At 42.0% G+C, this 24,270-nt stretch overlaps 2 protein-coding genes across 4 annotated transcripts in view; one reads left to right on the top strand and one right to left on the bottom strand.

Moving 5' to 3' along the window:
• The window catches only part of pold1 (polymerase (DNA directed), delta 1, catalytic subunit), an 18,653-nt gene extending 4,053 nt beyond the window's left edge, over positions 1-14,600 (bottom strand). Inside the window, exons 1-17 of one of the 2 annotated variants that reach the window (XM_039823973.1) lie at positions 14,535-14,600; positions 6,648-6,836; positions 6,078-6,191; positions 5,562-5,702; positions 5,233-5,358; positions 4,872-5,040; positions 3,925-4,039; positions 3,638-3,767; positions 3,330-3,496; positions 3,097-3,201; positions 2,750-2,890; positions 2,498-2,608; positions 2,202-2,393; positions 2,029-2,117; positions 1,806-1,922; positions 1,302-1,415; positions 1,021-1,168 (exon numbers count right to left, since the gene is read on the bottom strand). In XM_039823973.1, the coding sequence (XP_039679907.1) occupies positions 1,021-1,168; positions 1,302-1,415; positions 1,806-1,922; positions 2,029-2,117; positions 2,202-2,393; positions 2,498-2,608; positions 2,750-2,890; positions 3,097-3,201; positions 3,330-3,496; positions 3,638-3,767; positions 3,925-4,039; positions 4,872-5,040; positions 5,233-5,358; positions 5,562-5,702; positions 6,078-6,191; positions 6,648-6,836; positions 14,535-14,544 (2,178 nt within the window). In that variant the 5' untranslated portion in view covers positions 14,545-14,600. Of the gene's footprint in view, positions 1-1,020; positions 1,169-1,301; positions 1,416-1,805; positions 1,923-2,028; positions 2,118-2,201; positions 2,394-2,497; positions 2,609-2,749; positions 2,891-3,096; positions 3,202-3,329; positions 3,497-3,637; positions 3,768-3,924; positions 4,040-4,871; positions 5,041-5,232; positions 5,359-5,561; positions 5,703-6,077; positions 6,192-6,647; positions 6,837-7,903; positions 8,134-14,534 lie in introns of those variants that run through there. The other variant, XM_039823974.1, reaches the window with a different exon arrangement.
• Positions 9,703-24,270, top strand: gys1 (glycogen synthase 1 (muscle)). Of its 2 annotated transcripts, none has more exons than XM_039823975.1 (16): positions 9,703-9,790; positions 12,805-12,923; positions 13,124-13,305; positions 14,556-14,747; positions 14,987-15,172; positions 15,341-15,485; positions 18,548-18,665; positions 18,894-19,014; positions 19,200-19,306; positions 19,470-19,529; positions 19,685-19,877; positions 22,026-22,152; positions 22,244-22,339; positions 22,445-22,608; positions 22,707-22,787; positions 22,933-24,270. In XM_039823975.1, exons 2-16 carry the CDS (start codon positions 12,806-12,808, stop codon positions 23,179-23,181), a joined length of 2,139 nt encoding a protein of 712 aa, XP_039679909.1. In that variant the 5' UTR covers positions 9,703-9,790; position 12,805; the 3' UTR covers positions 23,182-24,270. The 2 variants fall into 2 exon arrangements, with proteins under 2 accessions (XP_039679909.1, XP_039679911.1); XM_039823977.1 differs by having other exon boundaries at positions 9,784-9,922.

Below are 24,270 nucleotides of genomic sequence, written 5' to 3'. Positions count from 1 at the left end.
ATCTTTGTCTGTGCCCTGACTTCACATCCGTGCAGAACAGTAAAAAAAAAAGTGACGGCAAGTGAAATGGGCACAGCATCATTTAGCATAAATGAAAAACAGTTGTGTTGGGACAGAATTGTAAACATTTAATATGTTAAATGACAGCCTGTTATTAGTTGTATTGAAGAGTAAGGACCACACCAGCAACTAACCAAACCGAAGTGACACGCATGTTCATTTACATGCCGTTCAATGTGCTGCAGCTGAGTAGCTAGTTAGCTATCTAGCATGCAAACTAATGTTAGCACTGCACTTTTCACCAGTGAATTGTTTGTCTCGTTCAACCAGCTAAGGTGCAAGACGTTACCCTGGGAAAACCCTGACGGACTTCCAGAAAATTTGAGATTTGCTCTACAAGTCAGTCTGGCCAAGAGCCCATTCAAGCCCATTTCCAATTTTTCCAAATCGAGGCACCAATCACAACCGTTGAGGCGGGCTTTACACGATGACGATAGTGCAGTGAAGGCAAGCAGCTTTTTGTTTAAATTCAACATGACGGCCACCACTTCTGTCACTGCTACGTCACCCAGATCGTTGGTCTGACTGGTTGAAGGACTATCCAATTGCGCCCAGAGGCATTTGAGCAGCGTCTGTTGGTGACGCCCCTTTGGAAATGCGCTGCGAATGAAGCTTGCCCAGACCCACTCTCCATTACAACCGAGAAGGGTCTGGTGTCAACCAGGCTAGCAGGACTTGTGTTTATGTATGTTGGTTAGATAAGAAAGAGACTAGCAGGAAAGCTAATGTGGGTCGTTGTTCAGAGTCTTGTGTTGTGTAGCAGGTTTACCTATACCTAACGGTATCACATTGAATTAATGCAAATCTAGGGGCCGTCATCAGGAAACCAAAAAAATATATTCATAAATTTCAGGACATGTGATTTACACAGCAGATATGTATGCTGTTCCAGACAAAAAAAATTTATGTAAATTCAGTTGGACTTTAAAACTAGCATGAGACACAGAGTCAAGAGCTCACCTGTGAGATCTCTAGGCAGGGCAGCTTGCCCACCTGAGCACCTGTGAAGCCATAGACGGAGTTTGCGCTGATTTTGAGTGCGAGCTGTCGGCCGTCCAGCACCTGCCTCTTGAAAGGGTCAGTCTCCTTCTTTAGCTCCGTTTTGGCCCTGTGGACAGATGGGATAGTTGAGTCAAGTACATTTTTAAGGTACAGTGGTACTGAAGCCATCTACAAAATTGCTAACTTTTCCCTCCAGTTCAGGTCAGTTTGATTTTGTGATTTATTTAAATAATTCAAACCTCTTCCTGGCAGACAGCAGATTCTCCAGGATCTCAGGTAGAAGTCCTTTCCTCACAGAGCTCTTCACAAACAGATCACCAGTCGGAGTCTTGATGAAGTCCTCTGGTGAGAGGCTGAAGACACACAAACGCTTCAGATATTAGCTCATTATTTTCGATACGAGATATAAAGGCATTCAAGTGTTTTACGTGTTTTATTGGCCATTAAGAAAGAAAAAATTCAATGAAGAATGAAGATCTGAAATGCCATGCCATTGTGTCTACTATATGTTTCAGGTCAAATTTAACAACCAAAATAAGCCTGTAGGCTGGTTAAAAATATATGACAAGTCACATTCAGCTCATAAGACTTATTGTAAGAAAGTGGCATAAATTCAGCAATAACATTTCATAAAACATTTTTCAGATCCAAGAAGACAAAAACGTTTAGGGAAACCAAAGCAAACCAAAACTAATTTCTTGTGGACTTTCAATATAACCACACATTTAAAAAGAACTGCTGACCTCTGTTTCTCTGCTGAGCCTTTCTGCAGCAGGGTGGTGTAGCACAGATTGTGAGCCATCATGATGGACGGATACAAAGAGGAGAAATCCAGGGTGGCAATAGGGACGCTGTAATACCTGTACAGAGAAGAAGGTGGTGGTGAGAAGCTTGCCGTACCAAACCATCAGCACCAAGAGCAGAGAGGAGTCATACACTCACATAAACAACCAATATACTACATACCCTTTCTCTGGCTCAATGACAGTCGCTCCAGTGTAGTCTTCTCCTCCACCTGCTTTTACAACGGGCATGACCAGGTCCTGTTTCATGGCCTAAACATGCAGACACTTTCAGTTGTCATCTTTAAATCCACACGTACGCATACAGTAAATGTCCCATGTGTTTGACTTTGTTACCTGTCGCAGCAGCTGAGAGACGACTTTGATCTGCTGTCCTCTTGATAGCAGGTAGGTGAGAGGCACACCGGTCACTCTGGCCATCTCCATGTAGTTAATCACACACATCAGCTTCTGCAGCAAGCGCAGTGGGAGGTAGGCGTCTTTCAGGCAGTAGACAGCCAAACGACGACGTGTTTGTTCATTGCCATTCTGTGATTGGAGGAAAAAAGGGGGTGGGCCATTTGAATCGGCAGAGCTCTTAATGATAACCAGCTCTCTTCCAGATGCAACAAGGTTACTGGTTTGTGCTTTACCTGCAGATCAGTGATGATGGAGTGCTGCACATCCTCTTTCTGCTCTTGCAGGAAGTGGAAACTCACTGCGTTCAGTGTGTACGAGCGCAGTTTATAGTCCCTGAGAAGAACCTGCGAGAAACACACCAATCAGACTGTCTGCACGGTCTTTTCATGAAAATGCGTTTACACAAGCAATGCAATACATACTAACTGTGTAGTAACTTAAATAATGTTAAAGTTATGACTGCTGTTGCTGCCATAGAAGCTGACCTGCAGGAGATCAAACTGAACCCGGCCCTCCATGTTAATGGTCTTGTTCTCTCTGCGGCCCATCTGCTTGCTCTGGAAGTTTAGTTCTCGCAAGACTGACTTGCTGCCTCGCACTCGGCCGAGGTAAGGAAAGAGATTCACCTGAACACAAAGAACATGTTTTTTTGATTAAAAAAAGGGGGAAACAGGAATGTCTGACTTACACCAAATAGAAAGGGGAAATCTGAAGTATTTCTACTACAAATACATTATTCCGTGCTTAAGTATTTATGTGCAGTACTCTTAATCTGGTGATTTTAGGCACTGGTATTGCATGGAAGTAGTAGACAAATGTGGCTCCATCTAACCTTTAAAGCAGCTGCCCTGTCGATCAAGTAGGGAAAGTCAAAGTTTTGGATGTTGTATCCAGTGATGATGTCTGGGTCCACCGTCCTCAAAAACTCAGCCCAGCTCTGCTCTCAGAGATGTAAACAGAGACAACGGCATGGCAGATGATCAACAAAACATTAAAAAAGGGAACAAGGAAACCATGTCAAAATATGTATGTTTTTCAGTGTCTTACTGAAGCCAGTGTGTATACCTGCAGTAGCTGTTTCTCCTGTGTAAAGCACAATATCTGAGAGCCCACGATGCTGGCGCAGGACTGGAGAGTGAACACAGTGCGAATGAAGGGCTCTGTCTCGCCCTGCCGCTGCACCATAGATGCTATCTGAATCACAGGGTCTTTGTCTGCTTCTGGGAAGATTCCTGGAAAGAAAAGAGTTGACACCAGAGTCAAACTCTGCATCTGCTTTTCATCAAGTGTGATCAGGCCTCGTAGACAAAACGTAGGTTAGGGTAATAGTTTGTATGCTGTTTAGTGAGAATATGAGCGAGAAAGAAACCCACCTTTTCTTCCTGCACACTCGATGTCAAAGCTGAGGACCCTGAGCGGTGCGATCCTTTGCCAGTCTCCTTCTGCAGGGTGTCTTATCAAATCTGTCCATCCCACATCCACCTCATACTGACACAAGGACTCCTGAAGGATAAAAACAGGGGAGAAAATTCATGAACACAGTTGGTAAAAGCCTGCGGAACTAATTTGATACGAAGGCAGTGGCACTCCGCTTTAGCCATTTGTTCTACCGACAGACCAGATTGTGTCATGCGATGCTTAAGATGTGAACTCGACCTACCTTGCCTGGGTACCGAGCATCCGTGCCCCCCATGCTCTTCTCTTCACGCACTCTGTACTTGCTTTTGGGAAGTTCAATCCAGCAGCATCCCACCACATCACTGTCCACCATAAACCTGACAACACAGAGAGGCTCATTAAGCTGAAAAATACAGCTTTAGTGTTGCTTTTAGTCATCAGTTTGTGAGAAATCCATTTACAAAAACGAACATCTTTAGTTGCAACAAATTCCCCTGACGTCTTCATGACCTAGAGCTACATTTTCATGAATAAAATTAGTGAGATGTCCATGTTTCCCATGCATATGTACACGTCAGCGGACAAATAATATATAATAACCCAACAATATAAGAATATGGCCATGAAATTACTCAGGAGGACTAAAAACTGTGAACACACTGTTTAGCCTGACAAAAGCAAGAACAAACACCATGTTTAACTTCATAAATAAATAAATCTTGAATGAATATATTCTGAGGTACATACATCTCATAAAAGAAATAACAACATACAAATATTAGATGCATCTCCACGTTTCTGTTTTCTTTGGTTATCTTGCATGCACCACAGGTTGCATTGAGCTAGCAGCCAACACAGGCAGGTAGCCAGACATATCAGCGTGGCAAGTCCACAATAATTTGTCTGCTTACATGAGCCAAGAAAACATTCTGTGTGCAGTCTCATGCAGCTGAATTGATGATTGTCTCTAGTCTTAACTGTTGCCTTCTCCTTCTTCTGTGCTCACTGTGTGAGTTATGAGCACACAATTAAATTTAGACATAAATGTCATGTCTATTGTCACCACCTTTTCAGACTTTAAATAATTAGATCTTAAAATTCCACACAATGCCATATGTTTTGATGACAAAGCCAATCACAAAATAATTAGCAAAAAGAACCTCAATGCTTCCATGTAATCTTTACCGTTATGCACGCACATCCACATACCTTATCTCAAAATCTATGTTGGCCTCAAAGGATTGGTAAACCTGGATGGGGAAAGGTCCAAACTTGAAGCCCTGCTCCAGCAGTCTCTTTGCTGGGGCAATGAGACGAGGCATCGCCATTGTTATCCTCAAAAAATCCAGACTGCGTTTTCCATGATAACCATACATGCCTGCATGAAAAAATAAAAAAAATAAGTTTAAGTCCAAGAATCATGATCAAAGTATAGAGACTTTGCAAGTACATTTATAATCAAATGATTTGTAAGTAGGATCAGCCTTCTCTGTTCACAAAAAAATGTGATCAAAGAGAATTCCTTTACACACTTATATTCAGTGAACAAATGCACATCGCTTGTACTCACTCTCTTTGCGGGTAATGTCCACAGCCAAAACTGTGACAGAGATGTTGTCCTTATTGGATCGCATGTCCTTCAGGACAACAGAGTTCAACTCTCTTTTAAATTCACCCAGGTAATCAGATGTGAACCCTTTTCAGAGCAGGCAGAAAAAAGGTAAACATTGTAGGATTTATAAGAATTAATTAACAGCTGAAATCATTCAGAAAAGTGACATGCCCCAAAGACAGAAATGTGTTCTGAGAGAATTTTTAATAGTAACCAACTGAAAACAATTTTGCTAGTGTCACAATAATATTTATATTGAAGGACTCTATGTATTGACAAGTACTCACCGCTTGGTGCAGGAACATAGAAGTAAGGTGCAAAACCGTGGATGTGGCAACACACACTGTTGCCACTGTCTGTCACCCCAAACATTCGAATGATTGGGACTTTTCCCTGTGACTGGCCAGGCATGCCAGCCACTGTTGGCCCTGCATAACAGAAAAGTGGAAACCAACTTAGATACCATTTTATAATTACGTACAGAAAATGCCTTTGAGCAGTTGGATGTGTTCTACACTCTTATTTAGATCCAAACAACAAAGAAGCCCAAATAACTAAGTTGTCTTGTTTCAAAAGTCCTTTGATGGGGCGACCTCTAGCTCACCCAGTAAGAGCGTGCACCCCATGTAGACTGAGTCCTTTGCAGCGGCCCAGGTTCGAGCCCGACCTGCGGCCTTTGCTGCATGTCATCCCCGATCTCTCTATCCCACCTATCCTGTCTATCCACTGTCACTATCTAATAAAGGGGGAAAAGCCCCAAAAATGACCTTTAAAAACAAACAAAAAAGTTGTTTGATAATTACCTAAATAATAGTCAAGATCAATCTGCTGAAACACCAAAGTATCAGATGATGGGTCCAGTGAAGGGGCATGAGGCCGCCGCCAACGAGGGTTAAGGTCTGCTGAGAAGAGGTCACCTAAAGAAACAAGGTGGTAAGACAGAAGTGAAACAAAGTGCATTATTTATTAGCTTAATGGGTATAGACATGAACTGTTTAAGTAAAGTCAGAAATTGAAGGGTAATTGCCTGGAACAATAGTTTCACATTTGCCACTTATTGTGAGCACACCATTGCATTAGTCACAATGCAAACTAACCATCCAGACATACCTGCATATTCTTGATGGATGTTGCAAAGCTGACAAGCTAAGCACGCCTAATGATTAACATGATTATTATTCTACAGGCAGCTAAGTTCTGTATATAGTGTGTAGTTGTGCTTGTTTAAGAAAATGATATGTCTTAGTGTGTGACATATAGACTTTGATACAGGTCTTCAGCTCATTTACATAACTCAATAATCTCTTCCTACACCAAGAAAACCATTTTACTGCTGCCACCTATGATTGTGTGCTTTTCTGTGCAAGACTTACCTACAGGAATGACATCATGACCTGCCTGCCCCTCCATCTCCTCTGCCTCCATCTCTGCTTCGTCGAACATGGACAATTCCTCTTCAAACTGTGATGGACTGTCCTCCCATTCACTAGCTGTTTTACCCCGTTTGGCCTGGGATGCACCACCCATATAAGGGCCACCATTGCGTCTTTTATAATCCATGCCTGAAAGAAACATTGGAGGCAGAAGGTACATTAGGGAAGATGATTACAGAGAAAGAAATGGCTTAACTCAGTTAACCAGGCAATGTTCATAGTATAGCAATAAACCTTAATGATAGTAGTAGACAAACATATATTAAGAATGAGGCAGAACTATCAAATAAACACATTCCTATTGTACTAGTTTAAGAGCTTATTACCACCTGCAAACAGAGCTAACCCTTTGACAGACAACCTAGACTTAACTATACATATGAAAGAAAGGAAGCAATTGTGTGGCTACGCTTGTATTACTATTCCCTGTACTGTCAGGGCCTATTTGGCATGTAGTACATATGCTTTTAAACTCTATATGCTGGGCTGTGGACTGTGAATAATAGGTAAAAGAAGTGCAGTAGTGTAACCACAGTTTTTTTTTTCTGCGGATGAGATGAAGTGCAATATAATAATATAAAAACAAAAAGATAAAGAAGGGCAATAAGTACTAAGAGGAAAATAAAGTTGCCCGGACGCAGTTCAAAAGGAAAGTATTAGCGACAAAGTGGCAATGACATTTGCTACATTAAATCATGCTTTGTTGTTAATGTCATGAACAGTGAAGGCGAAAGGTAATACACTGGATGACATGTGTTTGGTAATAAGCACCAACAAATAAGAAAACCTTCCATACTGCACATGTTGTAGCCCATTCACCATGTAACTAGCATGACTCTTAACGTAACGTTAACCCTCCTAACTTCGCACAACACGTTTATACAGTTGGCATCACAACTAGCCTAGTAGGTACTAAGGTAAGTTAGCAAGCTAACGTTACATTGTGTCTTCCTAAGCCTCTCGATTCTGTTTCAGTTGTGCACTCATGGTTAATGTTGATAACCTATCCCGTCTTCTGCTGTACTTTCACATTTAACATTGCTCTATAAGACATAATAACCATTGACCTCAGTATTACAGTGGTACGGTTTATGTCAAGTTATTTTTGGCTAGCTGTCTTTTGTAACGAGCTAGAGCAGCAAGCTAACGTGCGCCAGTGTAAACACAGAACAGTCCCGCGCCAAAGCTGATCTTACCCAATCGTAGGACTAATCTCACTGTGAAACCTGTCAAGACTACGGCAGATCAACGGCTGGTGCGTTTCTAACGAAGTTATAAATGACTATCAATGTAACTTCTTGACAACAGCCCCAGGTTGACAACAGCTCCCGCCACTCTTCTTCAATTTGTGAACTGAAAGCGCGGAAATTTTTCGTTTTGTTACTAGGCCCAATAGCAAAGGAATGGCCAATGACGACATTGAGAGGGCGGAAACTCAGCGGTAATGAGAAGGAAGTTGAACACAGCTTGACTATACCATAGGACTAAAGATCGTGTGTTCCCGGCAAAATTACGTCAGAATATACGCAGCAGCGAAGGAGGGAAAACGGCTGAACAGTTAAAAGAAAAACAACTTAGAATTTTATTTTGTTTTTGTATTAACTATCTACAAGAATAACAATTTGCCAAACAAATCCCTTTTTGTAATTTTGTATTTTATTTAAGGCATCATATACACACACACACATACACACAAAAGAGAAACAGTTTACACAAACAAATGATCCCCTTTTTGAGTTGTTTTATTATCAACATGCTTTATTGTTGACAGTGTGTTGCGTATATCCTTGTACTTCTAATGTAAATGTGAAGTATATTTCTGGAAAATAATTCTCTGTTAATCTTACAGAAATTGTGATGTTACATATATGGTTTCGGATTTAAGTGATAATACAGTGAGTAGCCTAAGGCAACAGTGTTTTGTACAGATATGACTGCAGACTATTTTTTGTCATAACGTGATAGTTAATTGTATCGTTGGCTTTTGGTCAGATAAACAAGACATTTGATGACATGACTTTGGGCTCTATGCATAGATATATACGTATTATATCAAATATTTTTTTTTTTATTGGGTGTATAGGGTATTTTATTGGCCAAACCACTAATCAATGAATCAATAAAATGATCAGCAGATCAAGAAAAGCAGTCTTGTCTCGTTCAGAGTTTGTAAAGAGGATTTTCTAAAGCTAACCTATCCCATGATCTAGTGTCATGGTTATTCACTTTAAACTCATGATGTCTCAATGATAATAAAATGTGATACCTAGATGTCAGTGACGATGACCATCCGATCTTTTCATATTTATCAGTGCACTCAATGTGTCTGTAGGCTACTTATCATTGAAAGTTGTTGGTGCTTTGTGTCAATCCATCTAGACACACATAACACAGTCAGAGTTCACAGGTCATAGTTCAGTGGTCACGCCACACCGCAGACCAACATTTCTGAGCTTGCAGGAGGATAGCATCATGCTTACCTCAGCTGTGCAGACCTTTACTGAAATCGGGGTCTGTGATACTGACTCTGTGACCACAGGGCCACTCTTATTTTCAGCAGCATTACCAATATATACTCTGTGGTCAGGCCTATCAAGGGTGGAGGTTGGTGGGGTGATGGCAGCCAGTGGAGTAGGCCTATGTCATATATCAGAGATATGTAAAGGTATTGGGTGTCTTAATGTCACTGGTCACGTTGCATTCTCAAAACTATATGCACATGACCCTTAGAAGACATTATAAATAACTATCTTGCTGTTCTACCCCTCCTCATTGGAAGAAAAAAAGTCGCCCGGTTTCCCATGACTCCCCCTTTTTGTATGGATGAAAAGATAATTCACCAACCACTGCAACTCCATTTAACCTCTGCTCAGCCAATTGCGTCTCTCGGCTGTGGAAAACGCCCAGTTCCCGTCACGTTGTGTGCAGAGGCAGAGACAAAGATGAGACTGAGGTCCAATGGGAGTAAAGCTCATGAATAATGTGACAGCAGAGACCCCGCATTCACCAACCCAACCTTCTTCCTGCATCGCAGGCCATGAGCGCCCTGTCCTTCAGTCTGACAGCAAACGCACCAAACCAATGTGAGTAGCTGGCATTTAACTAAAGCCGCCGCCCCCTTTTCCTCACTCTCCGTTGGTTTCATTTTTTTTCGATTGACTGCGACAGCTGCCAATGTGTTGTTCATCTTCTTGAAATTGGGACGAAACCGTAGGGTGAGTAGACTTCTGTATTTTTCTTTTCCACATTGAATATAGTTGAATACTTCCTCAACAGACGGGGGCGCGCATCAGGACGCTGTGTCCTTTGCGCGTGTCCGCAGATGCAGCAGATGCACGCCTGATGTCACGTTCGCTCCTCAGCTCGTGAGAAAGCACAGACGACACACATAACAGCATGCAAATTCAGCCTCCGGGAGGTCTTCTATTGGTTTTATGATGCTGTTGTGTCCGGTAGTCTTTGGACGAGCCGTCGCTGCCCGACGCTGACGTGCAGTGCGTGCTCCATTGCCTGTTGTGGGACAGATCTGTAGGCCCTGGCAGTTCTAATCAAAATATCCTTAAAAGGGTATCCACTGACAGGGGCATGATGGTGATTAGCGTGAAGTTTCATTCATTCATGAAAGCATCGGTTCCCAAGGAGACCCCAAGGGAATCCCAGGGGGTCCCCTAATCTGAGCAGCAATTCAGTTTCAGCACTGTGATATTTACTCCCTGTAAAAGGATGGTGGTTTGTTCAGAAGTTTCTTTCTCCCTCCATATCACACCAAACTATAAAACTCTTCCCACTTTTAAAGTCAACCTCCACTAAAAAATGTGTTTTGCTTATGGTTAGCCTACTTCACTTGGTTGGCTTAGGCTAATGTGCAGTTCACATTAAAATTAAATTAATTAAAACTATTTGTGTATCCTAGATATTTCAACAAGGATGAAGGAGTAGATCTAATTTGAGGCAATTCTAACAAAGTAATTGACATTATTTTGTTAAAATACAATAATTCCAAACAGAGTTTTTTACTCTATTTTTCATATCTGAAAACATGTCTGGAGGGGATATTGAAGTTCTATTTAAGTTGGTCTGATGAGAATATCTGACGTACGTGCAAATGAAGGAAAGGTTATTTGAAAAGATGTTTGTCATCAATTCGAACCGCACATTTTAATCAGATTGGAGTTCTGGTTCATCTGGGCCTTTATCAGGCTTGGACAGTGACAGATCTATTGTTAATCACTGAACTACCTTTTGTCCACTGATCTCAGTAGCAATTCAGTACAATCACCTGGGAATTTGAAATCAGCTTGTCTGTTGTATACTGTACACACCGCTTGAATTTCTGGTAAGCAATGAGCAGTTGAACAGGTGGAAAGGCATTTGCTATCTGTCTATGTGTAACCCAGTGTTTGTGCACTGGTTAGTTTTTGTAGTTCACCACGTCTCAACTTTACGCAATTTCAAAATTTCATAGTAGCATATCATCGAGTGCCACAGCGTGAATGCCTGGATCAAGTTTATACTTGATCTGTGCCCATGTCTGTGCCTTCCTGCATCCTGTTTCACCCCACTCCCACGCCCTCCCCCATTTGTTTAGGAGGTTTCACCATTTCTGCAAGCAGAAACTGAACACAAAGTTGTATTTTCAGTGCATCTTACACTCAGTCAGCTTGATTTCACTCCTCTGTTAACGTAAATGTCTCCACTGCTAACAGGAAGACAAATAAATAAACTTTTTCTGTTGCAGTAGGATGCATTGACAGGAGCAGCAGTATGTGATATGTTTGACTGTACGCGTGTGTGTTTTGTGTAGTTAATGAGAAGTAGTAGTTAGGCCTGTAACAATTACTACATCATTGTCTAATTGTCCATTTTGTTTACGTAATCGCAGTTTCTTTGTTTAACCGCAATTAATTGCTAACATTAGCTAAGGTCTTAAGGAGTATGACTGTTGACGGTGATTATTGATTTTGTTTAGATATGCCAAAGGGTAATTATATAAGTGATTATTGGTTGGACTGTTGAGCTAAAGGTATGCTAGTTGTTGGCAATTGACCCTATACACGTTCATAGTAACAAAAATGACAAGGGGGATACAAAAATGTTTTATGATAATAAATAGGCAGTGTTTACTTCATAGGCTGCATACCTGTGTTATTACATTATCTGGCTCAGATGTATCCTGGAATTAATTCAAAACTTGAATTTGTTTAAAAAAGTAATAACTAAATAAATATATATATATATATATATATATATATATATATATATATATATATATTAGACTGAAAGAGACAATGATATTGTTAATTGCAATTATTTCTGAGACAATTAATTGTACAGCAAAATTTGGAATTGTTACAGCTCTAGTAGTAGTAGGCAGAAAAAGCCCTTTGACCATCTCAGATAATAGACAGAGCAAATACCATAGACACACAACCCACATACACACACAACCCACACACATATACGTTGGATCCCTATCTATTAATCAATGTACCATTTTAGTGTTGTGTGTTTGCACAGGGGTTCCTATAGGAACAGCCAAGGTTAAGCTTATACGTATATTCCAAAGGCCAAATAGAAATAAAAAAAAAAAACATTTAAAAAGGCTTGACTACAAATTCAATCATCAGAGTTTCACAAAAAGGATTGTTAACATGGTAAAATAATCAGTAAAGGTTGTATTTACATCACAGTGGTATAACGTAATAGTGTTATGAAATGGGATGTGTGTTTCATTGATGACATACTTGCATGTGTGTGAGGAAATGTTAGTCAAGAGAAAATTACACTGTTTAAAAGAATGTGTCATTTACACTTGAGGTTTATCTGATACTGTTATCCATAGAAACTTGCATTGATACAATAGAAAAAATGTAATGCTTCAGTTTCTGTCATGACAGGCAATTGGTTATAACATCTTATATGATTTCATTTCTTTCTTTCGAAAGAAATAAAATCAAAGAAGAGGTTTCAATATAAAAACCTAGTTTCTAAGACGTGAATTGCTTACACATCAAAAGACTTCTGGTAAATAAGTTCAATAAGTGACAATCATTGTAGGTGCTCCCATCTCATCTGAGTGTGTTCTATGTTTACCCAGCATGCCGCTGGCTCGCAGCCTCTCTGTCACGTCCCTGTCAGGACTGGAGGAGTGGGACGAGGAGTTTGATTTGGAGGACGCTGTTCTTTTTGAAATTGCATGGGAGGTCGCTAACAAAGGCAAGGATTGTGCATGTAATGCGTGCGCGTGTGTGTCGCGTGTTCGCGTGCGCGTTTTTCAATCTATTCATAATCTTCAGGGAAATTCTAGTTGTTAGAGAGACCTATCACGGTAATGTCTCATATATATCTGGTTGAATCACATTATATCCATCTCTGCTTTGTGTGCGACGTGTGGCATGTTTGCTGCATGTGTGAAGTTGGAGGTATCTACACTGTCCTCCAGACCAAAGCCCGTCTGACCGCAGAGGAATGGGGGGAGAACTATTTCCTGGTGGGTCCCTATGTGGAGAGCAACGTGCGCACTCAGGTGGAACTGATCGAGCCCACCAACCCGGCGCTGAAGAGAACCATTGACAAGATGAACTCCAGTGGGTGCAAGGTACACACGTACACAGTAAACACATACGCCTCTGAGTTAAATTTGTAAGATCCACTCAAGGACAGTCATTATTACTACACATAGTTGGAGGGATTATAGAGTGAGATTTGTGAAAACGTGTGGTAAATGTGAACTACACTTAGAAAACCAGTTTAAGATCATCCTTAGTCCCTCTTTTATATCCGACCCACTCGGTCTGTGCTCACTGGCCACGTCTCTAAACCCTGTGACATTTCCTCGCAAAGGTTAGAGGTTGTATCCGTGTCTCTGTCTCTCTCTCAAAAACACACTCCAGAAATAGATGACTGTCAGTGTGTGTGTGTGATACTTTTAAAGCTTTGTGCTGTGTCACTCTGGGAGTGCTGTGGAATTATGGGTCAAGGCTGGGAGAGGGGCTTTTTTCAAAGGTACAGTGTATCCTTTTTCAACGAAGCCTATCTGGTTTACCTTGAATCACACATTTAAGCTTAGGACAGACATGCACTAGTTTCTTAAGATATATTTATGTCCTGTTTTATTACATTAAATGTGCTGTAGGTAGGATTGTGAAGATCCAGGACTTAGCCAAAGAATTTGAACTATATTGCCAACTTCTCAGTCCCTCCCCCCCTTTCTGTTGAAACCCAAATGGTCTCCTAAGCCCCTCCCCCCCAAGGGAGAATGAATGCGTGTGCATGAGCCATGATTGACACGCAGTTAGACCCCCCCTCCCACCAGCCCTGATTTGAGGATCTAAACAGGGACCGGTGGATTTTTGCAAATCGCACTACAGGCTGTAGGTGGTGCCAAAGGAGCTGGATTATTTTTTTTAATTACCTGCCTAATGTAGTTCAACTCAAACATAGGGTCAGTTTCAACAAATATGACAGAAAGTTAGTTTTATAAGTCTTACCTACTGCATCTTTAAATTATGTCCTGCATTCCATTTAAGTTTTTAGTTTTCTTGAAGCTTGAGGTGACATATTTGCTCGACAAACTTCATCAAGGTTATTCTTGAATGGTGTGGTTGGTCACATGTTTTTGTAAGTGGGATGAGCGCGTTGCAAATAAAGTGCTTTTAGATTAGAGACTGAACTGAACCATTAACATACAAAACACATGGTGAAGGTAAATGTAACAAAAAATAAGAGTTGCTGTTACAGCTGCGGATCTGTATGCTTCCTATGATTTGCGTGGTTTATTTGGTATGGTGGATGCTGTATGGCATAAAGAATTAAAGTTATGTTTACCTTTCTCCATTTTCCCTGCAGGTCTACTTTGGGCGGTGGCTTATCGAGGGCAGTCCCTATGTTATTCTGATTGATGTCGCGTTCACCGCCTGGTCTCTGGACAGCTGGAAGAGCGAGTTGTGGGATCTTTGTGACATCGGCGTGCCGTGGTTTGACCGCGAGGCCAACGATGCCGTGTTGTTTGGCTTCCTGACTGCCTGGCTTCTGGGAGAGGTCAGCAGCAAGAAAACTGTCAAGTGACAAGAATTTCTATAAACATTAAATGTTTTACCTATGTTGTGTCGAAAGAAGAAGTTGAATACTGTGTGTTTTAAGTGCTGAAAGAAGATCAGTTATCTGTAGGTCTTTGAAAAGTCTGAAATTGTCTTATTGATATCCAAATAATCTGAAGGTTTGAAATATATGTGTGTGTAGTAATGTACATATAAACCCTGTTTTTTCCCGTATTGCAGTTCGCAGCCCAGAGTGAGCAGCCTTCACACATTGTGGCCCATTTCCATGAATGGTTGGCCGGCCTGGGCCTGGTGTTGTGTAGACATAGACAGTTGTCCATCGCAACCATCTTCACAACTCACGCCACACTGCTGGGACGATACCTGTGTGCTGGAAATGTGGACTTCTATAACAAACTTGCAGAGGTACGTGTGCGTACATTTTATTGCAGGAATGTAATTAAACAAATGCAAAACAATAGAAATAGGCCATTGAACAGTCATGTTGACTTTGATTTTTCTGTAGGTAAATTAGAAATGAATACATAATCAGACAATGTACTCATCGCACTTTTTCTCCTGTGTCTTATTTAGTTCAACGTGGATAAGGAAGCAGGCGATAGACAGATCTACCACCGCTACTGTTTGGAGCGGGCAGCTGCTCACTGTGCCCATGTCTTCACCACTGTGTCACAGATCACAGCCATTGAGGCAGAGTTTCTGCTCAAGAGGAAACCAGGTGTGTGGAGGTGAATTAAAGCGTGGTATTCAGAAACGTCCTATCCTCATTTGTCACTGCCTGGGCAAGCAGGTCTTACTGTACGGGGATATGATGTTTTTCTTACTGCTTTATTAGTGAATGTTTCAATGTATCATCATTTTAATTAAAGCTTTAGTGCGTAACGTTTTTATATTAATGAACGTCCGTTACATTCAAGCCATTGCCAAATGAGTTACTGCAAAGCTAATTAAAGTGCCCATATTATGAAAAAAATCACTTTTTCTGGGATTTGGGGTGATATTTTGTGTCTCTGGTGCTTCCACACCCATACAAACTTGGAAAAAAAACATCCATGCTGTTTTGAGTGAGATATGGGTTTCTGAATGTATCCTGCCTTCAGTCTCCGGGTGAGCTGTTCAAAATCTGCAGGGCTTTCTACGTCAGTAGCTGAGACGAGGTGGCTAACGGTAGCATGTTAGCTCGTTCTCAATGGCAAAACACTGCTACAACACACACTAGTTCACCATAATCTACAAAAGAACTACTTACATGTCCCTGTTCTGCAGGTATTCCATGCAAAGTTGGAAGTGTGCCCTCGTTTAGAAGAAGTCTCCCGGCTAATCCTGCCTTATACTAACTGAAGTTGTAGAAACAAACAGCTATCTGATGTGATCCTTACCTAGCTACTGTGCATGTGCGCCTCCCAACAAAGTTTGAAGTGACAGATTGAAGTGTGAAGCCTCACTCTGTAGCTGAAACAGAGACCTGAACACACAGGGTGAAAAGAGGCTCTCTGCAGCAATGTGCACTACAACAAAAACATGGAGTTTTTTGAAAATTAAACCATGTAAACCTATTCTGGTCATAGGCGCGGGAAGTAGGGGTGCTGGGGGTGCGGCAGCACCCCTTATTGGCGGCAGCACCCCTTGTTGGCAAACTGCGATCAAGCCCGTATTACCCAATGGGCATTAATCATTATGGTGATAATTATCCAATCAGAATAAAATAAAAGTTGTTTAATGTAATGATTGGGAGAAGGCCGCATGCACTGTGTAGATTGGCTAAAGATAAAGGTGGGTGGGCATAGAGCAGGCTGTTTACATCGCACTGATCCAAGATCAGCTTTCTAAGAACGGGTTGAGATTGAAAGAGTGGAATTAATTAGTAACTGATCCCCGGTCAGATTGGGTTGTATCAGCGAGTGAAAGTGTGGAAAAGGGAGAGAAAGAAGCGGCTGCTATAAAAAATGTCCCGCGAATAAAGAGCTGGGAATGACGAAGAGGAGGATGTCGAGGAGCTACTGACGTTAGCTTGGAAGAATCGCTGCCTTCTACCAGCTACACTCAGCCACAGCTAACGGTGGCTAACGTTAACTTTAGCGAAGTTGTTGTGGAAAAAGACAGAGATGAGGTCATCAGCATTACAGAACAAGGTAATGGCACCTCAGGTACCATGATCTCTGAAGACCCTGCACTACGGGGACCGATTACAGAGACCGTCCGGAGGAAGTTATACCCAGAGGGATATTAGCCTTTCAGAATCAGGCGGCTAAATGTCCAGCATCTCGGAAGGGGGACGATCTGGCGGCAGAAAGACCCGCTCTCTCACTAACGAGGCACTGACCCGACACCTTCACAACGGTGAAACGGTACCACGGGAGTGGATTCTATATTCACTGTCCACCGGAGACATTTGTTGCGTTGCCTGTAAAGTTCTACCAACACACAGCAGCGCATCTGTAGTAGGGTTTAGCGAGCTGCTGAGGGAGCTGGACTTAGAGGATTTGATCTGCGACTTTGCAAAGTAAAAGACAAGAAATTAGAACTTCTAAAGGTAAGAGCTATTATGCTATCTGTAAATTGAGTAGGTTAATATAATCTGTTGTGACCGTGTGACCAGATAATGTACATATTTTGTTTAGTTTATTGAAATGCCATGCATATCAGACGTATTGCATCATAATTTTGTGATGCTGCTATAGGCCTGTGTGAGACTTAGTGGTCAAGTGCAGTAGCCTATATGTTGGCTTTTGCAGTTTGTGAAGTAGCAGCTGACTAAGTGACTGTTATTTAACAACCTTCACTCAGCTGTGTTGTGTGATGGCATTGTTGTATCTTCAGTCAATCACGTTTCAGAATTACTATTGTGCTTTCTGCTTGGGTGATTTTTAGTGAGTACTATATCGCCATAGTCTTGAGCCATACAACGCTTTGGTATGATTTAATTAATTGTAACACTGTCTTGTGATGTGTGAGTCAGATGGCAGTACTTGGTTTATTGAACTGGAAAGGCATACTTGACGCCTGCTCAGCTGGACTAGTCATTCATCTTTTTATTATTTTTTATTCGATAGTGACAGTGGATAGACAGGAACGGGGGAGAGAGAGAGGGAATGACACGCAGCAAAGGGCCGCAGGTCGGATTTAAACCGGGCCGCTGCAAAGGAATCTTTTGACCAGTAGTGATTGGCATGTGATTTAGTGCCTATATAGTTCGCTGTGCAGTACATAGCAGTATGTAGCCTACTTCATGGAGGGGAGGCAGCGGTAGAGTTGTTTGCGCACCCCGCCAGCACCCCCTGCTGGAAATGACTTCCCGCGCCTCTGATTCTGGTACAACCTCAAAATACAATTATGAACCTGAAATGAGCATAATATGGGCACTTTAAGACTATGGGTTCCACACAACTCTCTCTGTATTTCTCAGTATGGCAACGTTCAGAAGCTGGTGTCATCCGGCGACTTTCGCACGCAGAAAATCAAGAAAAAGATGATTACCTCTCAAGTGTCCATCATGATTTTGTAATCCTCCGTATCCTCCTTGGCTACTAACAACTGCATGGCCGAGGGGTGGGAGCCCTTAATAGTGGGAGGGGTGCGCGATCACGGAAGGCTTGTGTCATGCCGACGATCTGAAAGTTTTTTTTATTACTTAGAATTCCTCATGGGGGCAGCAGAAACTACGCACTATAGCTTTAACACAGTTAGCTACCTAGCTAATCAGATACTTTACTAAAGTTTGACTGATTTCTATGTCTCTATGTTGTATTTAATGCCCCTAATCTCTCCAATCACACACAGACATTGTTACTCCCAATGGGCTCAATGTGAAGAAGTTCTCAGCCGTGCACGAGTTTCAAAACCTCCACGCTCAGAGCAAGAATCGCATTCAGGAGTTCGTCAGGGGACACTTCTACGGGTCAGACACCCCACAACACACATTACAACATTCACAGCACAGTCAGAACTTTAAGAAGTGAATTGAGAGTTTTTTGCTGGTTACTTTTCATCAAATTAATTTTTATATGAAAGCGATGAATCACATTCTGAGGAATATTGTACTTGTTATGCTATTAAAGAGGGGGGGGGACATTGTAAGTGCTAAACTCATCCAGCTCTCAGATTTTGGTTTGTGTTTGACCATCAGGCACCTTGACTTCAACCTGGACAAGTGTTTGTTCCTCTTCATTGCTGGAAGGTATGAGTTCTCCAACAAAGGAGCCGACATCTTTTTGGAATCTTTGGCCAGACTCAATTATCTACTGAGGGTAAGTGTGTGTGTGTGTGTGTGTGTGTGTGTGTGTGTGTGTGTGTGTGTGTGTGTGTGTGTGTGTGTGTGTGTGTGTGTGTGTGTGTGTGTGTCTGTGTGGTGTCTGTGTGTGTGTCTGTCTGTGTGTCTGTGTGTAGAAGGACGAAGGTAAATCTTTTTGGTAAAATGGTCTGTCTGTTGCAGGTCAATCACAGTGACGTGACCGTTATTGCATTCTTCATCATGCCGGCTCGGACTAACAACTTCAATGTGGAGACCTTGAAGGGCCAAGCAGTCAGGAAACAGCTCTGGTGAGGTTTATGTTATGTTAAACAAGGAGATGAAGTATCTTACTAAAAGTGTACATTGACTTCAAGTGTATATACTTGATTTCAACTTGAAATCAAAAGTGTAGTAGTGTAGTGTGTAGTTGTCTTATTTCGCTTGTATTCTCTTTGTTTTTGTCACTTACAGGGATACTGCTCAGACTGTGAAGGAACGTTTCGGAAAGAAACTTTATGAGTCACTACTAGTGTAAGTTGACCACTTTCAGTCTACTTAATGAAACCTGATGTGGAATAACCTGTTTTAAAGTATGATATATGGTTGAGTTTATTCATGCTAATACATATTGTATTGTAGTCATTTTACAATTTTCCTTTGAATCTAAAACATGCTTTTTTCATCAGTGGGCAGCTGCCAGATGTGTCAAAGATAATGGACAAAGAGGATTTCACCTTAATGAAGCGTGCCATTTTTGCGACTCAGAGACAATGCCAGCCTCCAGTCTGCACTCATAACATGCTGGAGGACAGCAACGATCCCATCCTTACCTCCGTTCGCCGTATCGGCCTTTTCAACAGCTCTGCTGACCGTGTCAAGGTAAGATCAGCTGTCAGTAGTCCATAAATGGCACAGGCAACAAAAAAGATGTCTTCTCACCTTTTTACGTGTTGTTACGTCAGAGTGTAGACAAGTTCACATATAAACAGTACACTAAGTTTTACGTGTTTTTTTTTTTTTGAAGGCATCCTAAACTTAAAGGGGCGCTATGCAGTTTTGGCCTTCGCTTTTTGCTCGCAGGTTTCTCTATAGAGATCCCCCTACAGCTTCAGAATAGATATTTGGCAGCTCCTATGTTTACTTGTGTCTGACTCCTCGCTCCGTCAGTCTGCCGTTTCCTCTTTCTCTGTTCCTCTGATAATGCTTTCTTAGCTTTCTGCTTCTTTTTTGCCCGGCTCAGCCATGACGATAGTGTGAAAAACTCCATCGCTACCTTGTTAGCCGCTTCCTGAATGGGCGTATGTGTGCGGTGCCATGAAGCAATTTATTACATTGCAAGACCTGATATCACGCGATACTTACTTATTTACTGAGGCTCGCCGGGCCGAAAGTTGCAAGGGTGGTTTTTCCGCTCACAGGCTCTAGGGGGGGGGGCAAGACGACCACCGTTCAACTCGAAAAAAAAAAGTCATATAACTAAGCTGTTCAGTTAAGGTAAATTAAGCTAAAACAAACTGCATAGTTCAATTTTATTTTATTTATAGTATCAAATCATAACAAGAGTTATCTCGAGACACTTTACAGATAGAGTAGGTCAAGACCACACTCTTTAATTTACAAAGCCCCAACAATTCCAATAATTCCCCCAAGAGCAAGCATTAGCAGTGGCTATTGCGACAGTGGCGAGGAGAAACTCCCTTTTTAGGAAGAAACCTCGGCAGACCCAGACTCTTGGTAGGGTGTGACGGTGCCGGTTGGGGTTATGATGAACAGTGGCGTAATAGTCACAATAAAGATAATGGAACAGTGACTACAATGGTAGTCGTAGTAGTTCATGTCATAGCGGGGCACAGCAGGGCGTTACGGGATGTAGCGTGGCACAGCAGAGCATGGGCGGACGCAGTGGACGCGGCAGGATGCAGCAGGATGCAGCCGGACATTGCAGGGAATCGCAGAGCGTAGCAGGGTGTAGCCGGTCCACAGCTGCACCCAAGACCCAGTAAACTCCCCAGAGCTAGGTTAGTAACAAGCATTTCTGGGACAAGGATGCACATAAAAGGAAACAAAAGAAAAGAGAGAGGAGCGAGCAGCTCATTGTGTCATAAGAAGGAAGGAACTTCCCCGGCAGTCTAGAATTATAATAGCATGACTAAGAGAGGCAGGTTAAGGAGAGGTGCCTGGTCGGGCTAGAACTCTCCCCAACCGGATCGGGCTGTACTGGCCTGCCTCCCTCTACTCTCACTATATTAATGAATATATGATAGCTAAATCTGATGACTATAAAGAGAAGCAGAGAAAAGCAGGGGTGCTGTGTCTTTAGCTATACACCCTGCCCCGCCGCTCTAGGCGTACACTGCAACTCCTCACTCCTCAACTATAAGCTTTATCAAAGAGGAGTGTTTTCAGTTTAGTCTTATATGTGGTGACGGTGTCTGCCCCCCGAACCCAGATTGGGAGCTGGTTCCACAGGAGAGGACCCTGGTAGCTGAAGGCTCTGGCTCCCATCCTACTTTTAGAGACTCTAGGAACCACAAGTAACTCTGCATTCTGGGAGCGCAGTGCTCTAGTGGGACAATAAGGTACTAGGAGCTCTTCTAGATATGAAGGTGCTTGACCATTTAGAGCTTTGTAGGTCAGAAGAAGGATTTTAAATTCAATCCTGGATTTTACAGGAAGCCAATGCAGAGAAGCTAATACAGGAGAAATATGATCTCTTTTTTATTAGTTTTTGTCAGAACACGCGCTGCAGCATTCTGGATCAGCTGGAGAGTTTTCTTTGAGCATCCTGATAATAGGGAATTGCATAGCATAGTTCCCCTTTACTGTAAGTAATAAATAATGCATTAAATGTATAGGTGGGCAGAAAATGTGCCTGCTGGTACATCACCATTTCAGGAGTGCACACATGATTCAAATTTCTGCAGTGATTATAATTCCACATTGTGACTTTTTAGAGCGTCATGTGGCCAAGAATATCAGTTTGTAATATAGTAAATACTGACACAGAATGGCTTCTCCTTCCTTTAGATTATCTTTCATCCAGAGTTCCTTTCGTCCACCTCTCCTCTACTTCCAATGGATTATGAGGAGTTTGTAAGAGGCTGCCACCTTGGCGTCTTCCCCTCTTACTACGAGCCTTGGGGCTACACACCAGGTACGTTCTCATGTATGCTGACAAGGTGTATTTATGTATGCAGGTATATTGTATAATATTAAGAGGGCCTTGCTGTTTCTGTTACCATCAGCTGAGTGCACAGTCATGGGAATTCCATCCATCTCAACTAACCTGTCAGGCTTTGGCTGTTTCATGGAGGAACACATAGCAGACCCCTCAGCGTATGGTGCGTATCTCATACGTCATCTGTTACATTCTCAAAGTTTGTCTTTTAAAAGATACGCAGTGATAACTGTTGCTTTCTATGACATCATGCCGTTTCTTTTTGCAGGCATTTATATCCTGGACCGGCGGTATCGGGGGGTGGATGAGTCGTGTAACCAGCTCACGTCCTTCCTGTTTCAGTTTTGCAAGCAGAGCCGGCGCCAGCGGATCATCCAGAGGAACCGTACTGAGCGTCTGAGCGACCTCTTGGACTGGAAATACCTCGGCAGGGTGAGATACCAAATCCCAAGGACTCCTTTTGTGTATGTGATAACTTCAAGATGAACTAATATTAATTATTTTTTAATTATGTTTGTTTGCTGCACTAGTATTATATATCTGCCCGTCATATGGCCCTGGCTAAAGCCTTCCCCGACACCTACACGTATGATCTTCAGGAGCCCACCTCAGTAAGTTAACATGTGTGTGTTAGGATGGGAGATGTACTGTGTTGTCACTATTCATTGTTCATTTTATTTTATTCATGCATTCATCGAGGTGAAATCTTTACACTTCAACCCACTGGTTCTGAAGCCTTTTGGTTCTCGTCCTCAGACCTCTGGTTTCCGTTACCCCCGGCCAGCCTCTGTGCCACCGTCTCCATCTCTGTCCCGCCACTCCTCCCCCCACCACAGCGAGGCTGAGGACAACGATGAAGAAGAACGCTATGATGAAGATCTAGAGGCAGAAAAGGACCGGGTAAACATCCGCCAGCCCTACACCCTGCCATTCAAAAACAAGTCTTCTGCTGTACCTGGGGCTAATGGAAACGGCGATGACGATGGAAACGGCGACAAAGACTGAGAAAGACACACACATATACATACAGTACATGCTAAACCTCACTAGTGAAAGTTTATCACCAATTGTTAAAGTGATCCATGTACTTTATAAATGAGTGCATTTGTGTGAATGGGAGTGATAAATGTAATATTGGCTTGTTGTGAAAAATTGCATCACTGTCTGTGTCTTCCCAACGTGTTCGTACCTCAGATTTTGAGAAATATTAGTGAGTTTGATATGTTTTGGTATTGTTTCAATTACACCAGCAGTGCAACCAGTGACTTGCTTTGTGGAGTAAATGCAGCAGCTAAAAAGGGCTAAACAGCTCAACATGGGAAACAAATCAGGATTGCTGGATTTTGTAGTGTACTAACACTGGATAACATACTGTAGGTCTGAAGCATTGGAAAAAAAATAATAGAGGATTATTTTGAGTCTCTGGAGGGGTTTTATACTTAAATTAAAAGGTGGGTCAGAGCAGGGAAAATAACATAACCATCCTTTTTACCAGACTCCGTCAGTCATATTTAAACATTCAAAACTGTTTTCCTAGTTTAAAGAAATGCTCATGTAAAGACAGTTGCTGTGAATACCCACAAAGAACACTTGTTCTTTTTACTTGTGTTTGGCTTAAAAGTGTGATGATGATGATGATGATGATACAGTACTTCAAACTCAACTGTCCATCTTATAGCATAATCTCCTTCCTTTCAAATGCCTTGTTGACTACCAAACTTGAAGAAAGGAGAATGGGGGAACCATGTACAACACACACACACAAAAAAAAGCATAGTGTTGCGTGTGTTTTCATTTTCTTTCTGCACCTTCTTGTATTACAGACTTTCAGTGACGATCACCATCACAACCTCGCACTCCTGTCTGTGTGTGTGCTTGTGTGAATTATTTCTGGGTTTGCCTGTTATTTTTTTGAAGGTAATAGAGGTGAGACAGACAGCAAAAAAGGGAACAGATGAAGGACATAGAGAGATGGCTGTGAAAGAGCTAGACTTGACTTTTTGTCTGTAACAGAAGATGGAAATGATTTTACCAGGCATATGCTCACACTGCCTACAATCTTGCACCAGATTAACTAATAATAAAGTATAAAAA

This window comes from Perca fluviatilis, chromosome 15, assembly GCF_010015445.1.
Source record: "Perca fluviatilis chromosome 15, GENO_Pfluv_1.0, whole genome shotgun sequence".
NCBI lineage: Eukaryota > Metazoa > Chordata > Actinopteri > Perciformes > Percidae > Perca > Perca fluviatilis.
The sequence above is the reverse complement of the archived record's forward strand: the minus strand, read 5'-3'. Positions and strand labels throughout refer to the sequence as shown.